General features: G+C 43.0%; 1 protein-coding gene across 2 annotated transcripts in view; it reads right to left on the bottom strand.

The window, feature by feature from the left end:
• The window catches only part of LOC145407010 (uncharacterized), a 198,544-nt gene that overhangs the window by 76,547 nt on the left and 97,342 nt on the right, over positions 1-24,655 (bottom strand). For both annotated transcript variants that reach the window (XM_080278023.1, XM_080278024.1), the window contains exon 8: positions 5,418-5,513. In XM_080278023.1, coding sequence (XP_080134149.1) covers positions 5,418-5,513 — 96 coding nt within the window. The remainder of the gene's footprint in view (positions 1-5,417; positions 5,514-24,655) is intronic.

Here is a 24,655-nt window from a genome sequence, read left to right as displayed (position 1 = left end):
ACTGTGAAAATTCGAGCACTCCAATTAAATCTAACCTATCTGGGTCTAATTATGAGACGTAATTGGGGTAAACTGTTCATGTAATATTGCCAAGAGGCAAGCAGCTGGTACTTCTCACCTTAAATATCTTGACTGTAGCCTAGTCCCAGGCTCATATGCTCTGATTAGGTGTAGTGGATTGGGTAATAAATAGATGGATGGAAATGACTGATTAATTATAATTAATTCATACTGACCTCCATAAGGAACGTCCTTGAACATCCTTTTCATTAGCTAGTGCCATTCACCCACCTGTTCCTACTTCAGTATATACATACATACATATATATATCTATATATATACTGTATATATATATATATCGTATATCATCAGCAGCAGCAGCCGTTTGAGTATCCACTGCAGGACTGGCTTATCTCGACCTGAAGTCGGGACGATACAGCCAATGTATCTCTACCAAGTTGCTTAGGCTGTCTAGTAGAGATTGTATGTACGGTGAGAAGTGCTTGTTAGTGTAATTGTAGTGTTGTAGTGGCTTTGGATGTGTGTGTAGTCTGTGAACCAAGTGTAATCGGCCTGCGCAAGCCGACTGGGTGCAAGCATACTTTATAGTAAGTGACACTGGTTCAACCACAGCACCCCTGGTGTCCGCCAATGCAATACGTGGCCGGGTGAACACTCCCAAAGTTTATTACCCTGGCAGGGCGCGAACCCTGGATCACCCGTGTACGAAACGCACACTCTACCATTGTACTACATATATGTATATATATGTACATATATATATGTACATATATATATATATATATATATATATATATATATATATATACCATCATCATCATTTGGACCTCCTTTCCCACCCAAGAGCAGCGTGAGGAGTAGCAATGTCCAGACAGCCCAAACGTGCCCAATCCAATGGGCCATGCTTCCATTCACTTATCATTCAAGCCCCCGGGATCTTGGCTCTATCGGATACGCCAAAAGCATTCACCACGTTCTGTAGCTTCACACAAACATATCCGATTGAGTCAATCTGGATGCTGCCAGGTTAAAAAGGGGTACCCAAATCCCTGATCGTGCACTTCTCACAACATTCATCCAGCCAGCTCTATCTCTCGCCAGTTCCCTAGCCTCATCAACTTCCAAACCTCTCTTCCTCACACACTCATCCACCATATCTCTCCACCTTCTCCTTGGCCTACCTCGCCTCCTCCCTCCTTCAAATATGCTCAGATATACCTTTCTCACCAATCTATTGTTATCGATTCTCTCCACATGACCATACCATCTCAGTACACTCTCTTCGATTCTGGTGTCCACCGGCTTCCTCACTCCACACCTTTCTTGAATCACAGTACTTCGTATCCTATCCACCCTCTGTACTACACATACATTCCTCAGCAGTCTCATCTCCACTGCTCTTACTCTTGACTTTCATTTTCACGCCAAACAATAGTCTCACATCCACATGTTAATGTTGGCACTAACACTCCCTCATGTAAGCCTCGTGCAGCTGCAACACTCAAGCCTCTGTTTCTTAACAAGGCCTTCACTGCACCAGCTACTTTTTCTTCCTTGTGTCACTCTGCTTTCAATATATATATCATCAACATCATCATCATCCGGACCTCCTTTCCCACCCAAGGGCAGGGTGAGAAGTAACAATGTCCAGACAGCAAAAACTTGCCCAATCCAAATAGGCCACACTTCCATTCACTCATCATTTAAGCCCCCGGAATCCTGGATTTACCGGATACCCAAAAACATTCACCACATTCTGCAGCTTCACACAAACATATCCGATTGAGTCAATCCGGACACTGCCATGCTCACAAGAGGTGCCAAAATCCCTGTTCATGCACTTCTCCTCACAACATTCATCCAGCCAGCTCGATCTCTTGTCAGTTCCCTAGCCTCACTGACTTCCAAACCTCTCTTCCTCAAACACTCATCCACCATATCTCCCCACCTTCTCCTTGGCCTACCTCGCCTCCTCCCTCCTTCAAATTCACTCAGGTATACCTTTTTCACCACTCTGTTGTTATCCATTCTTTCCACATGACCATACCATCTCAGGATACTCTCTTTGATTCTGGTGTCCACTGACTTCCTCACTCCACCTCTTTCGTGAATCACATTATTTCGTATCCTATCCACCCTCCTCCTCAGCAGTCCCACCTCCACTGCTCTTACTCTCGACTTTTCATTTTCATGCCACACCATAGTCTCACACCCATATGCTAAAGTTGGCACTAACACTCCCTCATGTAAGCCTCATGCAGCTGCAACACTCAAGCCTCTGTTTCTTATCAATGCCTTCATTGCACCAACTACTTTTCTTCCTTGTGTCTCTCTACTTTCAACTTCTGTTGCACATTTTCCTCTCTTTTCTATCACTATACCCAAGTGTCTGAACTCTCACCAATTCCAGTCTCTCTCCATTCACTGTGACATCACACTGGGAGTCACCTTCTCTCTCAATAACCATCACTTTACTCTTCTCTACATTTACTCGCAAGGCACGACGCTCACAGACATCAGCAAAACCCTGCACTAGCCTACCAAGTTCTTGTCCGGTACTTGCAAGCAGCACTGCATCGTCAGCATACAACAAATTTGAAATATTCCATCTTTCACCATTCATTACCAACGTCATCCCTCTCTCCATTACCCGTGTTTTTACTTCTCTCATTACCCCATCCATATATATACTGAAAAACCATGGGGACATCACAAAACCTTGTCACATGCCCACACCGATCGTGAACCATTCACTTAGATGCCCATTAACCCTTACACATGCTTCGCTACCATAATAAAAACTCTTGACAGCACCTAGCAGCTTCCCATCTACATCATACATGCGCAAAACTTTCCACAATTCCTCTCAATCTACTTTGTTGTATGCTTCTTCCAGATCCATGAATGCCATAAACACCTTATGGTCCTGCTCACAAGCCTTCTCTGCTATCTGTCTCACTGCAAATACTTGATCCACACATCCTCTGCCACTCCTAAAGCCACCCTGTTCATCACTCACTAGGACTTCTGATATCTCTCTTACTTTCTCTACAATAATTCCTCCATATACTATCCCTACCACACCCAATAAACATATGCCACTATAATTCTTTCACTCACTTCGCTCATCTTTATTTTTGTACAGGGGTACAATCACAGCCTTGTTCCACTCAGCAGGCACAACATCACTCATCCATGCCTGCTTACATATCTCCAACAAGCACTTCATTCCACTCTCTCCACTACAGTTAAGCATCTCTACATACACCTCATCAACCCCAGCTGCTTTCTCATTTTTCAGTCGTTTCACAGCGCTCTTCACCTGTGCGAGTGTCACGTCTCCTGGCACTGCATTTCTTCTCTGCACACCCCCAAAAACCAATCATGTTTACAGCCACTCTGCTCACTATTCCCATTCATCAAACTTTCAAAATATTCCTTCCATCTGGTCCTTACTTCATCTCCATGGATTAGTAATTTCTTTCCACTTTCACTTCTACATTTCTGAACCTTTTTCCAGAAAAACTTCTTATTTTCAGAGTAGTTTGCATTCATTTTTCTTCTTAGATCATCATTTACCTCCTTCTTTTTCCCCTTCACTAGTCTCTTCACATGCTTCTTGCTCTTGATGTACTCAGTTCTTATTTCAACTGAACCCCTAACCTGAAACCACTTTAGCTACTGCTTCCTTTTTTCCTCCACCACTCTCTTAACCTCCTCATCCCACCATGCTGTATTCCTTTTTGTTGATACTCTTGCCACACTACATACCACTTTAGCATTCCTAACTAAGCAATCCCTATATGCATTCCACAGGCTGTCCAGATCCAATTCATTCCAGTTCACTGATTCTAACTCATCCTCTACTTTGGTCCTGTAATCATCTGCCATTTCTTTGATCCTCAGCTTTTCAACTTTCAGTCTTTCTCCCTGACTGCTCCTCTTCTCTCTCTCTTGATCCACCTCACTCCTCTCAGCTTGATCTTGGATACCACGATTTTATGATCTGACAGACCTCCACATCATCCTCTCACAGCCCTCATATCAGCAATCATTCCCATCATCAACCTCTCTACAAGCACGTAATCAATCAGGCTTCTTTCAACACGATCCCCATTTCCTCTATACCATGTATATTTATGAGCATCATTGTGTTTCAAATACGAGTTACAAATGCACAACCTCCTCTCCTGACACATATCCTTTAGTCTCTTCCCATTATCATTTTCTCCTGGTACTCCATAACAACCCATTATGTCAATCCTCAGGACCAGTGCCTACTCTTCCGTTCATATCCCTCATCACGATCACTTTATAGCTCCTGGGCATTTCTCCCACTACTTCACCCAGCTCATCCCAAAACCTGTATTTCTCTCTCCCACTCCTGTCCTCACACAGTGCATACACTACAAACACTGCCACTTTCACCTTCTCAAACTTGAACTTGACATACATACACCTCGAGCCGACACATTTGTAGTCTCTCATTCCACTCTGCCACACCTCATTTATCAACAAAGCAACTCCTTCCTTACAACTTCCTCTCCCATTCATTCCCGATCTTACACATTTCACACACCCCAACTCCTCCACTTTGCACCTTTCATCTTCGTTTCACACAATGCCATCTCAGCATATCTCGCACTCATGAACACATTCACCCCTTCCACCCTCTTGCTCTCCTCATTCACACCTCTCACATTCCACATGGCCACACGAGTCTGCCCATTTGGTTGGGGCCCTGGGCAGGTATTGGGCCCTCCGAGGCTCTCTGACACGACTGCCATGATTAAGTGATTTTGGATAGGGGAATCTGGGGGACACTTAACTCTGCCAGAAACCCCGGTTATATGGTTACCACCCAGCGTAGTAAATGTTTTCCTGGGTACAAGAAACCATTTGGCCTGTCACTCAATGTAGAGCTCATATGGCATCACTCTACATTGAGTGAGTGGATGATGGGCACCCCCACCTACTGTATATCAAAGGACACTGAATCCATGACATATCCTGAACAGCCTATGTAACAACCTCTAGTCATGAAAAAATGCTTTACCAGTGCTGCACCTGAAAGTACTGACAACTGTATGTACAAAATTTTCTTAATTCAATAATAAAATTGTGCTAAAATGCCCCATCAATGAGTAACTACAACTCATCATTAAACAATGCGGATTTAATAATAATTTCTTCCAAGTATCAACACACAAATAAACAAAACAATGCAAAAAACACCTTGGAAGGGGAAGTGGTATGAGCAAAGAAAATCCAAGTGTCCAAAAATAAACTGAGTAAATGCTGACACAGAGAAAACATGAGCCTAGCTGAAATCCTGTATACAATTGTAAACTACAACTAAGTAAACATTCTCTCTCTCTCTCTCTCTCTCTCTTACCTTAAGGTGCTGAAGTGAGAGTAAATGGTCTTCGTATTTAAATCGGCTGAGGAAGACTGTGTTACAGCACTTCACCTTCATGTAGTTGGACAGCATCTGCCAAGGACAAAGGGTTAATCAATTAAGGAGATAACATTCACCATTAACAACCTAACCCTTGATCCACATAAGGATGGGTTAGGGTGGATCCAGGAACAAAGAAAGATAAAGTACCAACATAGGAGAATGATCACCAGTATGCCCAATGAAACAGGATACATTGTAATCCACATATAATTCAGGCACCTGAAAATTTGGCTCCATCTCACAAGCCTATCCATTTTCAAATACTGTATATACTTACTATATATATATATATATATATATATATATATATGCAGTAATCACTCTAATATCCGGACACCCAATAACCGAACATCCCCACTAAACGAACCTTATCGTCCTGGGATCAAACATTCCCAAAATGGTCCGAAAATCCAAAAAAATTAAAAAAAAAAAAAAAAAATCGATTTTTTGCCATCCGTAATTTGAACTTGCCGCACGCGCCGCGTGAGAGCATTGTTTTGGTTCGTCATTCCTCCGACATCCGATAGAGCGCTGCTGCATCCTCCCCACTTCCCGCCTGTCTCTCACCGCGACTAGACCTATGCTGTTCGCCATGGCTGCCCACGTGCTCACTTTTGTGGTGGTGCCGTACTTGGTGCAAGGCCTCCTGCTGCTCTCTGCCCTACTCTTAGTGTGTGTGATGATGGCCCCGCCTCCTGAGAAAAGGAAGAGAGTGGTGTTGACTCTGGAGAAGAAACGGAAGATATTGGAGAAGGTTGATGCGGGTTGGTCTTCTTCACGCATTCTCCGCGAGTTCAACCTGGCCCGGTCGACTTTGTTCGATATCAAGCATTCCCGAGACAAGCTCATGCAGTACACGGCTGACTTCTCGTCGAGAAGCAAACGCAACGTGGAGAGGAAGGTTATGTTTACCCCCAAGTATGCAGAGATCGACCGCTCCACGTTGATTTGGTATTGACAGCAACGTGCAGCTGGTGTGATGGTACGTGGAACGGAGCTGAAGGCTGCTGCTGAGAAGTTTGCAAGGCTTCACGACGCCCTTGACTTCAAGGCATCCGAGGGTTGGCTCTTCGCGTTCAAGTTACGACATGGCCTTACTAACCGTAAAGCACATGGCGAAGCATTGGACGCTAACGAGGATGGAGTGGACGAGTTTCGGCACAAGGTGAAAGGCTTGATCGACAGGGAGGGCCTCCCTCTCGGTCAAGTCTATAACGCTGACGAAACTGGCCTATTCTATCGCTCGGTGCCAACGAACACTCCAGCCGATGAGACGGAGAAGCGTGTACCTGGCCGCAAGCTTTCTAAGGAACGGATATCTGCTTTGTGTTGTGCCAATGCTAACGGCATGCACCGGCTTAAGCCCGTTATTGTTGGCCGTGCAAAGCAGCCTCGGTGCCTTCGTGGGGTGATGGATGTCCTTCCTGTCGTATGGTACCATTCTTTGAAAGCATGGTTCACAGCTGTGATTTTCAAAGACTGGTTTCACCGTCACTTCGTCAAGGAGGCCATCCAGTACCAGACGAAGACACTGGGAATTCCTCGCGACCAGGTAAAGGCTCTCCTTCTCCTCGACAATGCACCTGCCCACCCGTGCGACAAGGACTTGGTTGCTGAAAATGGCCGTATTAGGTGCATGTTTCTGCCACCTAATATGACTGCTCTCATTCAACCAATGGACCAAGGAGTGATCGTGGCAACAAAGCGCCTGTACCGTCGGAAGTTCCTGGACGAGGTGATGGTTGTTCTCGAGGACGAGGACGAGCGCAGGGAAGGACGTGACACTCGAGGCAAACGGACTTTGGAAAACCTTCGCCGCTACAACATCAAGTCTGCGCTGTACAACTGGGCTACTGCATGGAAGGAAGTCCCTGTGAAAACTCTTGAAAATGGTTGGTCTCGTCTGCTTCTTGGAACAGATGTGGTGTACGATTTCCTAAGGTTTGACGTGGATGACTTCCATGCACGGCTACGTACGCACGGCGACGATGTTGATGTGGACGATGTTCGTGAGTGGTTGGACGACGACGAGGGCGATCCTGGGTATCAGACATTGTCTGATATCGAGATCGCGTCTTCGGTTGCTGGTGTCAGTCCCGAACTTGAAGATTCCGACGACGAAGGCGATGATGATGCGGACTCCTCTCAGCAGGACACTACTCCAGCCATCCCCAAGCTGAGCGCACTCCGGGAACATCTAGAGTTCGTCCTAGACTACCTGGAACACCCGGACTGAGACAGGGAGATGGGGCCCTTGGGACTCGTGGAGGAAGTGCGAGCTTTCCGGCAGCGCATCATCAATCGCCAGAATCGTCGGTCCTTGCGTCAGTCAACGATTGACAGTTTTTTCAGGCCCGTGACCCCCGCTGTGCCAAGCCCTGGTTCCACTCCGTTGCCTCCCCAAGACAGGCCCTCATGCTCCGAGCCACAGCCCAGCACATCAGCTACAGTGGAGTCACCGCTCGATGTGAGTTTGCGGCTATCTTCAGAGTCTTCTGTAGTCGGTACGCCATCACCACGACCCACCGATGCACCCCTTGGTCGCCTGCCAGTGATACTCTCGGACTCTGACAGTGAATAAACAGCAAGAACTTCTCCACTAGACCACACGGGAATTTTGAGTGTTGTGCAGTGAAAAAAAACGGTGTGTTGTGTTAAGGTTTTCAAGTTGGGAGAAAAGACTCAGTAGAAAAGAAATTTAACGTAACTAACCTTCTTTGTTTTGGCTTTGGAAAATTAAAAAAACTTGGGAAAAGTTAATGTGCAACACTTAAATTAAATGGAACATTACGAGTATTTGGACTAAAGTGAACACTGTGAAGAGAACGGACTTCTGTGTGTTAGTGACTAAGTTCAGTGCAAGACTTCAGGAAGAGTGTAGTGCAAGTGCTTCAGGAAATCGTTCTTACTGTCAAAGTCCGAGAGGAGGCGGTTATTCATCGAGGTGGCCAGGGACTTGCTGTAAGTAGCCAGAATGTTTCATACTGTACTATTTTCCATACTATACTTACCAGAATGTTTCATATTGTACTTTTTTCCATACTATACTTACCAGAATGTGTCATACTGTACTTTTTTCCATACTATACTTACCTCATGCATGTGCAGTAGGAATGTGTTTTTCAGAGTTAGGTTCGGTTAGAGTCCATAAGTACCAGAATGTTTATTAATGTATGAACATACTTCTAAACCCACATTTTATGTTTCTTTTGCATTTATTTCAGTCATTTATGTGCCTTATTGGTGTGATTTGGGTGTTAAATAGGTGCTATGCATGTCCGGAGGGAGTTGTATAGGTGTTTCTCTGAGTTAGGGTCCATAAGTACAAGTCCATAAGCTGGGGCCCAATATCCGGACGAAACCAATATCCGAACCTACCGATGGCTCTATTGATCCAGATATTGGAGGGGTTACTGTACATGTATGTATATATATATATATATATATATATATATATATATATATATATATATATATGTATATGTGTGTGTGTGTGTGTGTTTATATATACTGTACACACACACACACACACACACACATATACATATATATATCTATCTATCTATCTATCTCTATATACCTAGGCTGCTTCCCCCAAGGAAAGGAAGGTAGCCGAGACAGGACGACACACTCCCCATTTACTCATCCATTCATTCGCATCTTAGCCCCAAAGGGGAGAAGGGACAGATCCTCACAGGACCACACCGCACAAGGGTCAACTGTACAGTGCAATCAGTGACATCCGCAGCAGGGTCCGACAGCAGAGCTGGTTTACCCCTGCCACATCATAATAGACCCATCCCCTTGCCCGCACCTGACCTGACTAGCTGATCAGACCAAATGCGGGAGAATATCCCCTCGGGGCTGCGTCATCATTTATTCATTCACAATTTCTCTCCGTTTATTTCTGTCACGCACAGCCACTTTTCCTTGCTCAACAGACATCCCTCTCGCATCCAGTGCTCTCTTCACATTGTCCATCCATCCTATTCATGGTCTTCCTCTCAGCCTTACACCTGTCACATCAGATCTAGTTATCTTTTTCACCAATAGCTCATTATCCATTCTCTCCATATGCCCAAAGCATCGCAACACCCTCTGCTCAACTCTACCAGCCATCTCCCGAACAACTCCAGTTCTCTTTTGCACTTCATCATTTTGCACTCGATCCATACGCGTCACTCCACACATACTCCTCAGACACCTCATCTCCATTACATTCAAACTTTTCCTCTCTGCTACACCCATATTCCACATTTCAGCCCCATATAACGCAGTCGGTACCACAACACCCTCATACAGCCTTCTCTTTACATTCATTCTAAGCAAACGACTTCTAAACACTTTTTTCATTCCTCCCTGCACCTTTCCTACTTCATTCATTCTAAACTTCACTTCTGCATCTATTCTTTCATCCACAGCAACATGTGACCCTAAATATTTAAAACACTCTACCTCCTCAAGCAACTCACCATTCAAAACTATATTCATCCCCCTACCATCTACCAACCTTGTACACTTCATCACTTTACTCTTATTCTCATTTACTTTCAATTTCCTCCTTTCACACACCCTTCCAAACTCCTCTACCAACTGTCTCAATCTCTCTTCTGAATCAGCCACCAGTGCAGTATCATCTGCAAACAGCAGCTGCTTCAGATTCCACTCTCCACCATCAACATTCACCAGACTCAGACCTCCACCTAAAACTCTTGCATTCACCTCCCTTACAACATATATCAACATATATATATATATATATATATATATATATATACTGTATCACTCATCTTAAATGTCACAACCAACTTCCCTAGCCCCAGGTTCCTACCCTCCTCATGGGGAAACATAGGACTGGATGATGGAAGGATGGGTGGATATCGTTTTGGTTTTTGAAGGCTCCAACGTACTTGCATGCATTGGCCTTGGTCACCTAATGGCAGCTCTCCATGCTGTTTGATCTCTGGCAGCTTTCCTATTCAGTCGCTTAACCCTGAGGTCACACTCAACGACCTCGTCCAAGGTCTTTTCGGTCTACCTCTCGCTACCCTACCCCGAACATTAACACTTCTCACTTTCTGCACCCAATTGTCATCTTCCATCCTCTCCACATGCCCAAACCATCTCAATCTAACTCTCCTCATCACAACACTAATACACTCCACTCCCATCCTACCTCTCAACTCTTCCATCATAAACCTAGCCCCCCAGGCCTTGCACTCAAGGATGCAGAGCACATCCACCTAATGACTGCCTGTGAATATCCTCTTTCTTTACTGCCCAGGTCTCACTACCATACAACAATACACTCCTAACATGCTGCATACAGAGCTCCCTTAGCATGGCGGGAGAGCCCTCTCAATGTCAGGCAAGGCAACAGCTCCCTGAACTTCTTCCAGTCACTCCTCACACTAGTCACAGAGCTAGCTCCTACCCAACCTCCAGCAGATAAGATGTCTCCCAAATAACAAAACTTCCACACACTCAAGAGACTCACCAGCAAGTTCAATTCTTTCATGCCTGGGAATCTCCACCTGCTTTCCCTGACCAGACACTGCATACATGAAATCAGCATTATCTCGCAGTCTACCTCTAATACCGTTACATCTCTTATGCACCTACTTATCACAAACGCTGCACAAGATGGAATTACTTCTCATGCTCTTGTGACAAATCGCACATGGATATACTGGTATACCCCGAGATACGATACCCCTAGATGCATAACCCGGCTTAGCGATGGGGGTAGAAATACCACCATACCCCGCCTAATGATGACCAAACCCCGGTTTAACGATGGGTTTTAATTTTTTTAAAAATTATTTTGACGATAATTTAGACTTAAATTTTGTGGTTAGGTTGATTTATAAACTGTTTTTAAACTCAGATTAAAGTGTTTTAGTCAAAGGTGGAGCAAACATTCTGATTTTGGGGGCACAGTTTACTAAGTCTGATTTTTCCAGACATATTTGATGATTTTTAGGTTTTATTTTTGAGTTTAGGTGAGTTATATACTGCTTTTAGGCTTAGTTTGGCTTGTTTTAAAGCTATTTTGGGGCTCAGGTTAGCTAGAAACTTGTTTCTAGACTCTTTTGGGTGGGTTTAGGACTTGGTTAAGAGGGAAACCCAAGGATCAAAAACACATCCCTATACTTTACATGTTAAATCTACCCAGAGATATGTTACCCCGCCTTGCAATAGGCTTTGAATTAACCAAATGCATTGTTAATGTCTCCATGGCTGTTTAATATATATATGGATGGGGTTGTAAAGGAGGTACAAGGTAGGGCAGTGGATGTGGGAGTGGCCCTAATGAATGAGGGTGAGATTTGGAAGCTTCCTGTGTTGCTGTTTGCTGATGATACAGTATTGTTGAGTGAAGATGAATGGGAGTTGCAAGGTTTGGTGAATGAATTTGGGACAGTGTGTAGGAGGAGGAAGCTGAAAGTTAATGTAAACAAAAGTAAAGTTATGGTGTTTGAGAGGAATGAAGTCACAGAGTGTGCAGTGAGGTTGGATGGTGAGGATATGGAGAATGTGAGTGCAATCAAGTACTTGGGTAGTGTGATGAGTAAGGATGGAACTTTGGGGGATGAAGTATGTGAAAGGGTACAGCAGGGAAGAAAGGTTGTTGGTACACTGAAAGCAGTGATGAGAAACAGGGAGGTGAGTATGGAAGTTAAGAAGTCACTGCATGATGGTATTGTGATCCCTACCCTGACGTATGGAAGCGAGGCGTGGACATTGCAAGAGGGGAACAAGTCAAGAGTGAGAGCAGTGGAAATGAGTTACTTGAGAGGAGCATGTGGAGTGACGTGGAGGGACAGGTTGACGAATGAAGAAGTGAAGGAACGTTGTGGGGTAGATGTGGATGTGGTTGAAAAGATTAGGAGAAATACACTGAGGTGGTTTGGACATGTGGAGAGAATGGAGAATGAAAGACTGACTATGAGGGTGTATGTAGGTGAGGTGGAGGGAGGGAGAGGGAGGGGTAGACCGAGGATGAGGTGGAGGGATGGAGTTGAGAGGTATATGAGGGAGGGGGGGGGTGAGTTGGGGGGAGGGGAGTCAAATGGTGGGTGACAGAATGACTTGGAGGCGTTTTGTCTGCGGCCACCCTTTGCGGGATTAGGGCGTCGGGCTATAGATAGATAGATTGTTAAACTGGGGTATACCTGTGTGTGTGTGTGTGTATACATACATACATACGTACATATATATATACAGTAAACCCTCATTATACAATGCCTCATTGTACGATATTTCGCTTATACAATGTCAAAATTTTAGTACCCTATGCCCACTATACAATGGGAACGATTTGCAACAACGATGGATCATCCGCGGCTCAGTGAACAGCGAATGTGCAAACGCAACAAAAACGTCCTCACACTGTCGGCATTAGACCACACACACTTGTCCACCGGTCCAGCCTCATTAGCCAGCCCTGCCCAGCCAGGCAGTTCTGACATGGATGAGTGAGGGCTGTGAGTCCCTGTGACTGTGAGGCCGAGTAGGGACAATTCGCCGTCAGGACGATTCCCCATCATTTATTTACCTATCAGCTTATTTAGCAAGTACAGTACACTAGTTTTTTGATTATGTAAGTTATAAAAGTGATGGTGGTTTATTGTTTATATAGTAAATGTAAAATATGGCATCAAATCATGGGCATTAACCCTTTAACCGCGGGTGTCATTCCAGAATGACAATGCAAAAACTGGACCAAACCGCGGGTGTCATTCTCGAATGTTTGTGAATATTTTGAATACCCAGCGTTTTTTCCGTGCGCCAATTGTTTCAAGGGAGAGTAGCTATTAAGTTCTTTCACTCCAGCCGACCCCCCCCACCCCCCCCCCCTGGGGCCCCACCTCCCACCCCCTGGGCCCCCCACCCCACCCCGGACCAAACACGCATCAGTATCTGTCCAGCTGTGTGAGCGACAACACTGCTGATGTGGAAGTGAAGTGCAGGCAATTACAGTGCCTTTTACCTGCCTCAGTGAACACAGAGTGGGTGTTTATCGTATGTGCAGTGTTCATATATGTTTATAGTATTATTATCAGAATGAGGTTGGCATTTGGTAATGGTGTGTGAGCGAAAAATAGTGATTACAACACCGCTGATGTGGCAGTGAAGTGCAGGTAATGACAGTGCCTTTTACCTGCCTCAGTGAACACAGAGTGGGTGTTTATCGTATGTGCAGTGTTCATATATGTTTATAGTATTATTATCAGAATGAGGTTGGCATTTGGTAATGGTGTATGAGCGAAGGTAATGGTGTGTGAACGAAAAATAGTGATTTTAGATCGCTCACTTCTAATGGCACTGCCCATCCAGTGATAGTCAACGAAATCATGAAACCTACATCATTGCAAAGCCGAAGGTTAGTACTTTCTAATGGTACCTTATTTTTCGCTCTAGATTTATTCTGTGCAGAGTTACTGAAAGTGACAGTGTTATACAGTGATGCGACAGTGACATGCTTTACCAATAATTGTACAATGGATAATGTAGTAATAAGGGATATTTTGCCTAGAAAAAAATGTAAATATTGGCCAGTATAATAAGTGATATTGTAATAAGAGAATCTGCGGCACTTGTGTAATTCTGTGATGCGACAGTGACGCAATATAGTAATAAGTGCAGTGTAAATATAATGTATATTGCCCAGATTATATGTAAAATAATATTAGAAGTTAGAAATAATGAAAAGATCGCCTGAAACGTCAGTGAGCGGGTGACGCCGCAGCGAAGTGAGGCGCAGCCGCAGTGAAGTGCCTTTTACCTACCTCAGTGAACACAGAGTGGGTGTTTATCGTATGTACAGTGGTCATATATGTTTATATTACTATTATGAGAGAGTGGTTGGCATTTGGTACTGGTGTGTGGGGCGTAAAATAGTGATTTTACACCCCTCACTTCTAACGGCTCTGCCGTCCTGTGAAAGTCAACAAAGTCATGAAACCTACATCAATGGAAAGCTGAAGGTTACTACTTTCTAATGGTACCTTATTTTTTTCTCTAGCTTTATTCTGTGCAGAGTTATTAAGGTTTAAAGGTTTGTTTACATTTGGCTGAAACCCCCGTGGGAGAGGACAGTCAGACCAAAACAATACCCGCGGTTAAAGGGTTAAATGAAAAATATTATGACGACAAATTGTCGACTTCATGGCGAATTGTCTAGGAACCACATAAACAGCTGTTGCTTGCTTCAGTAAAGGTAAGATCTAATGTATACTGTAGTTTTCATGCTTTTTTCTCTTTATTCACTATTAATGTGTTACTTTAAATGTTTAAACATAAGGATATTTCATGTATGTGAGTGCTAAGGTGTGTGTATGTGAGAGTTTAGGCACGTCTGGGAACGTATCCCCATTGACTCCATGTTATAATGGGATTGCTATATGATGGATTGCTTTACGATGGGGTTTTCAGGAACGGAACCCCATCGTATAATGAGGGTTTACTGTATACAGTAACCCCTCCAATATCCGGATCAATAGAGCCATAGGCAGGTCCGGATAGTGGTCCTGTCCGGATATTGGGCCCCAGCTTATGGACTAGTACTTATGGACCCTAACTCTGAAAAACACCTATACAACTCCCTCTGGACATGCATTGCACCTATTTAAGACCCAAATCACACCAATAAGGGACATAAAAGACTGAAATAAATGCAAAAGAACCATAAAATGAGGTTTTAGAGGTGAGTTTATACAATATTAAACATTCTGGGTACTTACAAGTCCCTTGGTCTTGGACTGGTTTGAACCGCCAGTTTGCAGTCCACAGTTAATCCTCTGCACTCTAAATTCTAATTTCTTAACACTGCACAACACTGTAAATTCCTGTGTGTTCTAGTGGCAAGGTATTGCAGTTTATTCACTGTTAATTCACAAAAAACAAGCACCTGTGGCTTGCACTGTTATGAGTATCTGCTCTCCATCGGAGTTAAGCTGTGACTGTTGATGTTGGTGGGGTAACAGAGTTGCCAGATCGCAACAGCCACATTACCAATCTCCTCAACTTTCATTGTCAAATATAATTTTTCATTACCAAATTCGTAAAGCTAGCATATATTCTTCACTAATTATATATACAAGTGGAAATACATGTAATCACTCTCCTTATAACTAACACCATGTTGATTATTTTCACACAATGTAGGGTAGCAGATTAATCAGAGAGAGCAAACAATCCACCATCTCCATCCTGTGTATCCTCATACATGTGAAAAATCCATTTGGTAATGCATTATTTTAATTCATTACCAAACGAATTTTTCATTACCAAATTGGCCCACACTTGGTAATGAAAAATACCAAATGGCAACCTGACAGGGGAGGGGGGAGGGGGAGGAAGGAAGGGGTGAACGCACCATGGTGTAACAGCTGTTTGGCGCCAGGCGGGAATTTCAAATTATGGGAGGGAAAAAAGTCAGATTTTTTTCGAATTTTTTGCGGTTTTTGGCCCATTTTGGGAATATTGGATCCCAGGAGGATTATGTCCGGTTAGTGGGGATGTTCGGATATTGGGCGTTCGGATATTAGAGGGATTACTGTATATATTTTTTGGTAGGTGGGGGCATTCACCATCCACTCACTCGATGTAGTGCTGCTGTCAGATGTCTGCCCTTTCCTCTCCTCCATCCCTCTTTCCTTCCATCCACTTCTGTCTTCCTTTACTTCATTCTTTCCTTGTCCTTCTGCCTACGGGTAACTTTACACTCCCTCTTCTATCTTTTTTTCCTTCATTCTTTCCTCTTCCTTCTGCCTGTGGGTGACTCTACACTGAGTGACAAGCCAAATGGTTTCCTGTACACCAGGAAAGCATTTACTACGCTGGGTGGTAACCATATAACCAAATTTTGGCGCCTGGTGGTTTAGTGAGTAATTATTGCGCTCCAATCGGATTTAGCTGGTGAAGGTTTATATCCAAGGGATGGTTGGGGTTAATTGCTCATGTAATGCCACTCAGGGATGTGTGAGGCTGGTCACTCTCATCTTAAATGTCGGGACCAACTGCCTAGCCCCGGGCTCCTATGCTCCTCATGGGGCAATGTAGGATTGGATGGATGGATGGATGGATGGAGAGAGAGAGAGAGAGAGGTTTGGAAGTCGGTGAGGCTAGGGAACTGACAGGAGATCGAGCTGGCTGGATGAATTTTGTGAGGAGATGTGCATGATCAGGGATTTTTGGCATCCCTTTTTAACGTGGCAGTGTCTGGATTGACTCTGTCGGATATGATATGTGAAGCTACAGAACGTGGTGAATGTTTTTGGCGTATCTGATAGAGCCAGGATTCCGGGGGGCTTGAATGATGAGTGAATGGAAGCGTGGCCCATTGGACTGGGCAATTTTGGGCTGTCTGGACATTGCTACTCCTCACCCTGCCCTTGGGTGGGAAAGGAGGTCCAGATGATGATGATGATATACAGTATATACATATATTTTATATATATATATATATATATATATATATATATATATATATATATGGGCTCGCATCGTGCGCGAGAGACTGGGAAGTCCGCGACCTCGCGCAGTGTGAATTTGCGCACTGAGAATACATAATCTTATGGGAAAAATTAAATATGGAAGGTAATCCCTCATACATGGACCTTTTTTGACCCTTACAGACATAATGAAGGTCAAATTTTTCACACATTTTACTACAGATATAGCTACAATAACAAAAATATTAGACAGACCTTAACAACAGTAGACAACAGGCCTGATGGACTTAAATAACAGGGATTCTGAGGTGCGACAACACACTTAGAGTGCCCCCACTGCCACCCTGGCCGCACCGTGCTTGTTTAACGGTTCCCAATGTTGTATTATTCCAAGATTTGACAAAGAAATTTACAGCCTGTCAAATGTTACATTTCTTCCAGAAAGCAGCAACAGTCATTATGGTGGGAGTTGCAGGTATGTCAGGTGAAGCAGGTGAGTCAAGTGGGGCTGTGGAGGTGGAGGGGGAGGCAGCTGGTGAGTCAGGTGGGGCAGTGGAGGAGGAGGGGACAGCAGCGGGCGAGTCAGGGGAGGATCTTCCCTCTCCTCCTCACTAATGCTCACATCTTCAGCAATTTCCTTCATCTCTTCTTGCTTGTTTGTTTCATTCCTCATCTTGTTATGGCCGTATTGGCAGTATAACAAATTGGTATTCAAGAAATAACCGTCATTATTATAGAAACTGGGTATCTATTCTAACTTACTGTTATTGCCGAAAATGTTATTGGTGAGATCTTACTGTAGACTCCTCTTCAGCACATTCCCCACAACCCTCTAGGTCACTATTGGCGCACTGTGTGGGGGTGGGGGTCGCGTACTAATAAAAAAATGGCGTTTTTTAGCCACTCCTTGCCTCTACCTCGCGTTCTGTGAGGTAAACTTGCTCATTCAAGGTTTTTGGTTATGAATTTTGGTCACTCGCGCACAATGCGATTCGCACAATCTGAGCTCATGCAGTAGGCGAGTCCACTGTATATTTATCCATCCATCATCCAATTCTACTTTGCCCCATGAGGAGTGTAGGATTCCGGGGTTAGGCAGTTGGTCTTGACATTTAAGATGAGAGTGACAAGCCTCACTCATCCCTGAGTGGCATTACATGAGCAATCAACCCCAACCATCCCTTGGATATAAACCTTCACTGGCTCAATCCAACTGGAGCGCAATAATTATCCACTAAACTACCAGATGCCAAAATTTGGCTATATGGTTACCACCCAGCATAGTAAATGGTTTCCTGGTGTACAGGAAACCATTTGGCTTGTCACTCAGTGTAGAGTTACCCACAGGCAGAAGGAAAAGGAAAGAATGAAGGAAAGAAAGACAGAAGAGGGCGTGTAAAGTCACCCGTAGGCAAAAGGACAAGGAAAGAATGAAGGAAAGAAAGAAAGAAAGAAGAGGTTTATATATATATATATATATATATATATATATATATATATATATATATATATATATCACCATCATCCGGACCACCTTTCTCACCCTAGGGCAGGGTGAGGAGTAGCAACGTCCAGAGAGCCCAAGTGTGCCCAATCCAATGGGCCACGCTTCCACTCACTCATCATTCAAGCCCCCAGAATCCTGACTCTATCTGATGTGCCAGAAACTTTCACCACATTTTGTAGCTTCATATAAATGTATCTGACAGAGACAGTTCAAATGCTGCCATGTTAAAAAGGGGTGTCAAATCCCTGATCATGCACTTCTTCTCAGAACATTCATCCAGCCAGCTCGATCTCTTGTCAGTCCTCTAGCGTTCACCATCCACTCCCTCGGTGTAATGCTGCTCTTGGGTGCCTGCCCTTTCCTCTCCTCCTTCCTTCTTTCCATCCATCCCCTTCTGTTTTTCTTTCCTTCAATCTTTCCTCCTCCTTCTGTCTATAGGTGACTCTACACTGAGTGACAAGCCAAATGATTTCCTGTACACCAGGAAACCATTTACTATGATGGGTGGTAACCTTATAACCAAATTATGGCGCCTGGTGGTTTAGTGGGTAATTAAGTCGCTCCAATTGGATTGAGCCTGTATAGGTTTCAATCCAAGGGGTGGTTGGGGTTGATTGTTCATGTAACACCACCCAGCGATGAGTGAGGCTGGTCACTCTCATCTTCAATGTCAGGACCAACTTCCCAAGCCCCGTGCTCCTACGCTCATGGGGCAACACAGGATTATATGATGAATGAATGAATGAATAATATATATTTTTACATTACACACACACACACATATATATATATATATATATATATATATAGGTATAACCCGGTTTAATGATGCAAATGGTTAGGTAAAAGCCCATCATTAGGCAGGGTATCGAATATCGGGGAAGTTTTAACATGTAATGGGATGTGTTTTTCAGCCTTGGGTTCCCCCCCCAACCAAGTCCAAAACCCACCAAATGAGCCCAAAAACAAATTAAAGCCATTCTAAATGTCCTAACAGCTGTAAAAGAATCTAACCTAAGCCTAACACCTGTAAATAACTAAAACCGACAAATAAAATTTGAAAATCATCAAACATAAGTCTGGAAAAATTAAACTTAGTTAACTGTACCCCAAAATGACAATCTTCACCCCACCTCGGACTAAAACACATTAATCTAAGTCTAAAAACTGCTTAGAAATCAACCTAAACACACAATTTTAGTTTAATATATCATCAAAATTCGTTTTAAAAAATCAAAACCTATCGTTAAACTGGGGTTTGGCCATCATTTGGCAGGGAATGGTGGTGTTTCTACCACCATCGTTGAGCTGGGGTATCGCATCTAGGGGTATCGTATATCAGGGTATTACTGTATACATAAAACACACTCGACCCTCGATTTGGCAGACCCCTATTTCCCGGATTTCGGATTTCCCGGACACAGGCTGAGGCCGGACGGTATTATCAAATGCCAGACTAATGCCCGTACAAATCTGGGATTCTCAACAAAAGTCCGGCCATTAATCTCTCATGTAAAATTATAAACAGTCTGCTGCACAACACAGTATAATTTTAGCCAGTTTTTGACTCGATAAAGGCCATTTGTAATAGACACAAGAAATTATTTTTATACATGAAACGCATCTTGGCCACCAACCTGCTTCATGCCACCAGCTCCTAACTCGTGGCAATATCCCATTTGCCTCGTACCTTTCTCATATGTCACTATAAACAGTTTACTGCATAAAACAGTAAAGTTTAAGGAAGGCTTGGACACAATAATATTCATAGGTATTAAAAAATATACATATTTTCTTACAAAGTCAATGGGATCCACTCCTACTCAGCTCAACTGACTTGGTGTGACTAAATATCAAATCGGCACTTTTCACTGGAAAATATTTTATTTTTTTTTGCCACACTGGCTCATATACACCTAATCGTCTAAAATCTACTTAAAAAATATTAGTCAATATAACTTAATTAAAAAACTAGGTTTTAGAGCTAAAATGCACGAATGTTAGCAGATATTTCCCCTGCAGATCGTCAGTGTTTATACTGTATCTCGGTCAGCTGATGAGTGGTTAGCCAATGTTAGCAGATATTTCCCCTTCAGATCATCAGCACACCTTGATAGACTTCTATTTTGCATAAATATTTATTTTGTGTGAAAAAAAAAAAAAATGTATCTGCATTGTAAACTGATATATATCCAAAACAAAAGTCCGTCAAGGGAAGTTGTTAGGCTAGAGGCAAAACAATTCTGGTAACTTTAAGAAATTTTCACCCTAAATCCTGATTTTCTATTAATAATTAAATCAAGCACAAACTTTTGAATGAATTTCAAATAATTAGGTGTGTAAACCTATATGGTGATAAAGATTACAACATTTTCCAATTAAAACTGCCAATTCGGTCCAAGATTGCCTGTTTGTATCTCGGTCAGCTGATTAGTGGTTGGCTGACCTTGTGGTGCTCCATTCTTTGCTCATTCTCCTCTTTTTCCTCAGCTTTCCGATCTTCTTCTATCATACCCTCCACGTTCTCGTCAACAACTGTCTAAACAACCATTCTTAGGGTCGTAGCTAGCAAAATACAGCTATTGTGTCAGTTATTATTATTGTTCTTAAGTCAGTGTTATTATTATTATTGTTCATAAGTCAGTGTTATTATTTTATGCACCGTGTATGTTAGTTATGTTGGTATACTGTATGTAGCCTACATTCCAAAATGCTCTAGATTATCGGAATAATTGCCAGACAATATTGGAGAACTCGGACAGAGTATGGTAATAGTCCAGCGAATGGTATGTGGGGACGGACTTTTGCCATTCCCGAACTGGTCGACCCCTCCTTTAGTCCGGCAAATTGAGGGTCGAGTGTACATGACTTTACAATGAGTGACATGCTAAATGGTTTCCTGTACAGCAGGAAACCATTTACTATGCTGGGTGGTAACCATTTAATCAAATTTTGGCGCCTGGTGGTTTAGTGAATACAGGTAACTCGCACGGAACATGTGGGTTTCGTTCCTACCGTGCCGGGTTAGGTGCGAAATCGCGTATATTTAAACTACTCCGTATTTTGCTCCCTAGACCCCCCAAATGTGTTGTTTTGCTGTTATCTGTCACTAGAAAGCACTTTAACCCTTTAACCGCGGGTGTCATTCCAGATTGACACTGCAAAAACTGGACCAAACCGCGGGTGTCATTCTCGAATGTTTGTGAATATTTTGAATACCCCGCGTTTTTTCCGTGCGCCAATTGTTTCAAGGGAGAGTAGCTATTAAGTTCTTTCACTCCAGCCGACCTCCACCTCCCTCTTCCCCTCCCTGGGGCCCCACCCCGAACCCCCTGGGCCCCCCACCCCACCCCGGACCAAACACGCATCAGTATCTGTCCAGCTGTGTGAGTGACAACACTGCTGATGTGATAGTGAAGTGCAGGCAATTACAGTGCCTTTTACCTGCCTTAGTGAACACAGAGTGGGTGTTTATCGTATGTGCAGTGTTCATATATGTTTATAGTATTATTATCAGAATGAGGTTGGCATTTGGTAATGGTGTGTGAGCGAAAAATAGTGATTACAACACCGCTGATATGGCAGTGAAGTGCGGGCAATTACAGTGCCTTTTACCTGCCTCAGTGAACACAGAGTGGGTGTTTATCGTATGTGCAGTGTTCATATATGTTTATAGTATTATTAGCAGAATGAGGTTGGCATTTGGTAATGGTGTGTGAGCGAAAAATAGTGATTACAACACAGCTGATGTGGCAGTGAAGTGCAAGTAATTACAGTGCCTTTTACCTGCCTCAGTGAACACAGAGTGGGTGTTTATCGTATGTGCAGTGTTCATATATGTTTATAGTATTATTATCAGAATAAGGTTGGCATTTGGTAATGGTGTATGAGCGAAGGCAATGGTGTGTGAGCGAAAAATAGTGATTTTACACCCCTCACTTCTAACGGCACTGCCCGTCCTGTGAAAGTCAACAGAGTCATGAAACCTACATCAATGGAAAGCTGAAGGTTAGTACTTTCTAATGGTACCTTATTTTTTTCTCTAGCTTTATTCTGTGCAGAGTTATTAAGGTTTAAAGGTTTGTTTACATTTGGCTGAAACCCCCGCGGGAGAGGACAGTCAGGCCAAAACAATGCCCGCGGTTAAAGGGTTAAGTGGTTAGAAGGTTTATTTAATGTTATAACTCACAAATACAGTACTCCTGAGCAAAACTTCAACACACAAATACTGTGTGTAAACACAAGGAAACATTCCGACGCCGATCATAGGTAATCATATAAATTAGGTTAACTGGTACCAGTGCTTTAACTTACAAGTACATACCAGAACAGTACACATTTAACTTAGAAATGCAGTACTGTGATATCGAATGATTTCAGTACATAATCTGTTAGGAATGGCTGGAAAAAAAAAAAATGTTATGAATACATTTTCACCTTTTTGATATATGTTTATGGTAGTTTCGAGTTTTTTTTTACGTTATCGTTGTGCCCATGCTTGGAAAAGGGAGCGAAAGAGTTGAATTTTCAGTCCTAAATGAGAAAACTGCACGTCCTCCAAGGCTAGACTCTGCCACGGGAGAATAAAGTGGAGGGTCAGTCCTATTAGCAATAAGGAAGTTGTGTCACAACTTCCAGCTCCCACACCACGAGAATGGCTAAAAATAGAATCGTAATGCAGTTCCAGAATTAACAATAAGTCTAATTATTACGAATACAGATACAAAGCAGAAATAAATACGTTTACAGACAGGGAAAACGTATTTCTTCCGTCATAACGTGTTCATCTTTCTCTATCATTTTACGTTCATCTTTATCATTTTACCTTGTTATTTTCGCAATATATATTGCTGTCTCGTAAACAGGGTGGTTGTTTGTGTTTTGCAAGGGAGGAAAAAGGTTGTATTTTCTGTCTGGGTCGAGATAATGGGTGTAACTATGTGTGGTTAGGCATGGCCACGAGCGAAAAAATCGTTCATCCACTCATCATGATAGCCGGTGGTGAACTGACAGATGATACATGAGACGGTGAAGTCAAGGTCATGTCCCAGATTTTCGTTCACTTCCCGAAAGTTTTCACAGTTTTCTACAAGTTGCAAACCATTACAGCAAACCTGAGCAAATAGGTAAAGATACCAACACAAAAATGTATTTTTCTCTTATTATAAGTCTTTAACGAACAAACAAAAAAAAGGCAATATTCCGACGCCGATCATGGGTAATCATATAAATCAGGTTAACTGGTTACAAGGCTTTATTTAATGCTTTAATTGCTTACAAGTACATACCAGAACAGTAAATATTTAATTTACAAATACAGTACTGTAGAAAAGCAGTACAGTAAGAGTTTAACGAACAAACAAAAAAGGCAATATTCCGACGCCGATCATGGGTAATCATATAATTCGGGTTATCAGGTTACAAGGCTTTATTTAATGATTTAACTTTATTTAAGTGCTTACAAGTACAGTACATACGAGAACAGTAAATATTTAACTTACAAATACTGAACAGCACTGTGGAAAAAACGAACAAATAAAAAAGGCAATATTCCGATGCCTATCAGGTAAACTGGTTATAAGACTTTATTTCTTGCTTTAACGTTATTTAATAGTACTTTAAGTTGCACATAAACTTACCAGAACAGTACAATACTGTAAATATTTAACTTACAAATACTGTGCTACTGTACTCGGGAATGTCTCACTCACTGAATAATTTCCCGCCTAGATCGTCACGTAATCAAAACAAACCACGCGCTGCGGTGACGTTCGAGGATTTGATCTTTCAAAGGCCTCTCCTGCGTTAATTTGTAGTTTTCATAATGGTTTTTTAATCTTACGTTGTCTTATATGTATCCCAGCCCTTACCGTGTATAACTGCGAGCGCGTTCCGTGAGATCGTGTTCCGTGCGAGTTAGCTGTAATTATGGTGCCCCATTCGGATTGAGCCGGTGCAAGTTTATATCCAAGGGGGGGGGGTTACTGCTCATGTAATGCCACTCAGGGATGAGTAAGGCTGGTCACTCTCATCTTAAATGTCAGGACCAACTTGCTTAGCCCCCGGCTCCTACGCTCATCATGGGGCAGCGCAGGATTGGATGGTGATGATGATAAAATATATGCTGATATCCACAGGGAAAAGGAAATATGAAATATCCCAAATGCTTTCATATATTCACATCTTTAGGAAGATGTGAATACACA

The sequence above is a fragment of the Coenobita brevimanus genome, chromosome 72 (assembly GCF_032717465.1).
Source record: "Coenobita brevimanus isolate Jiangsu-jjx chromosome 72, ASM3271746v2, whole genome shotgun sequence".
Classification (NCBI taxonomy): domain Eukaryota; kingdom Metazoa; phylum Arthropoda; class Malacostraca; order Decapoda; family Coenobitidae; genus Coenobita; species Coenobita brevimanus.
This window is presented reverse-complemented; position numbering and strand designations above follow the sequence as displayed.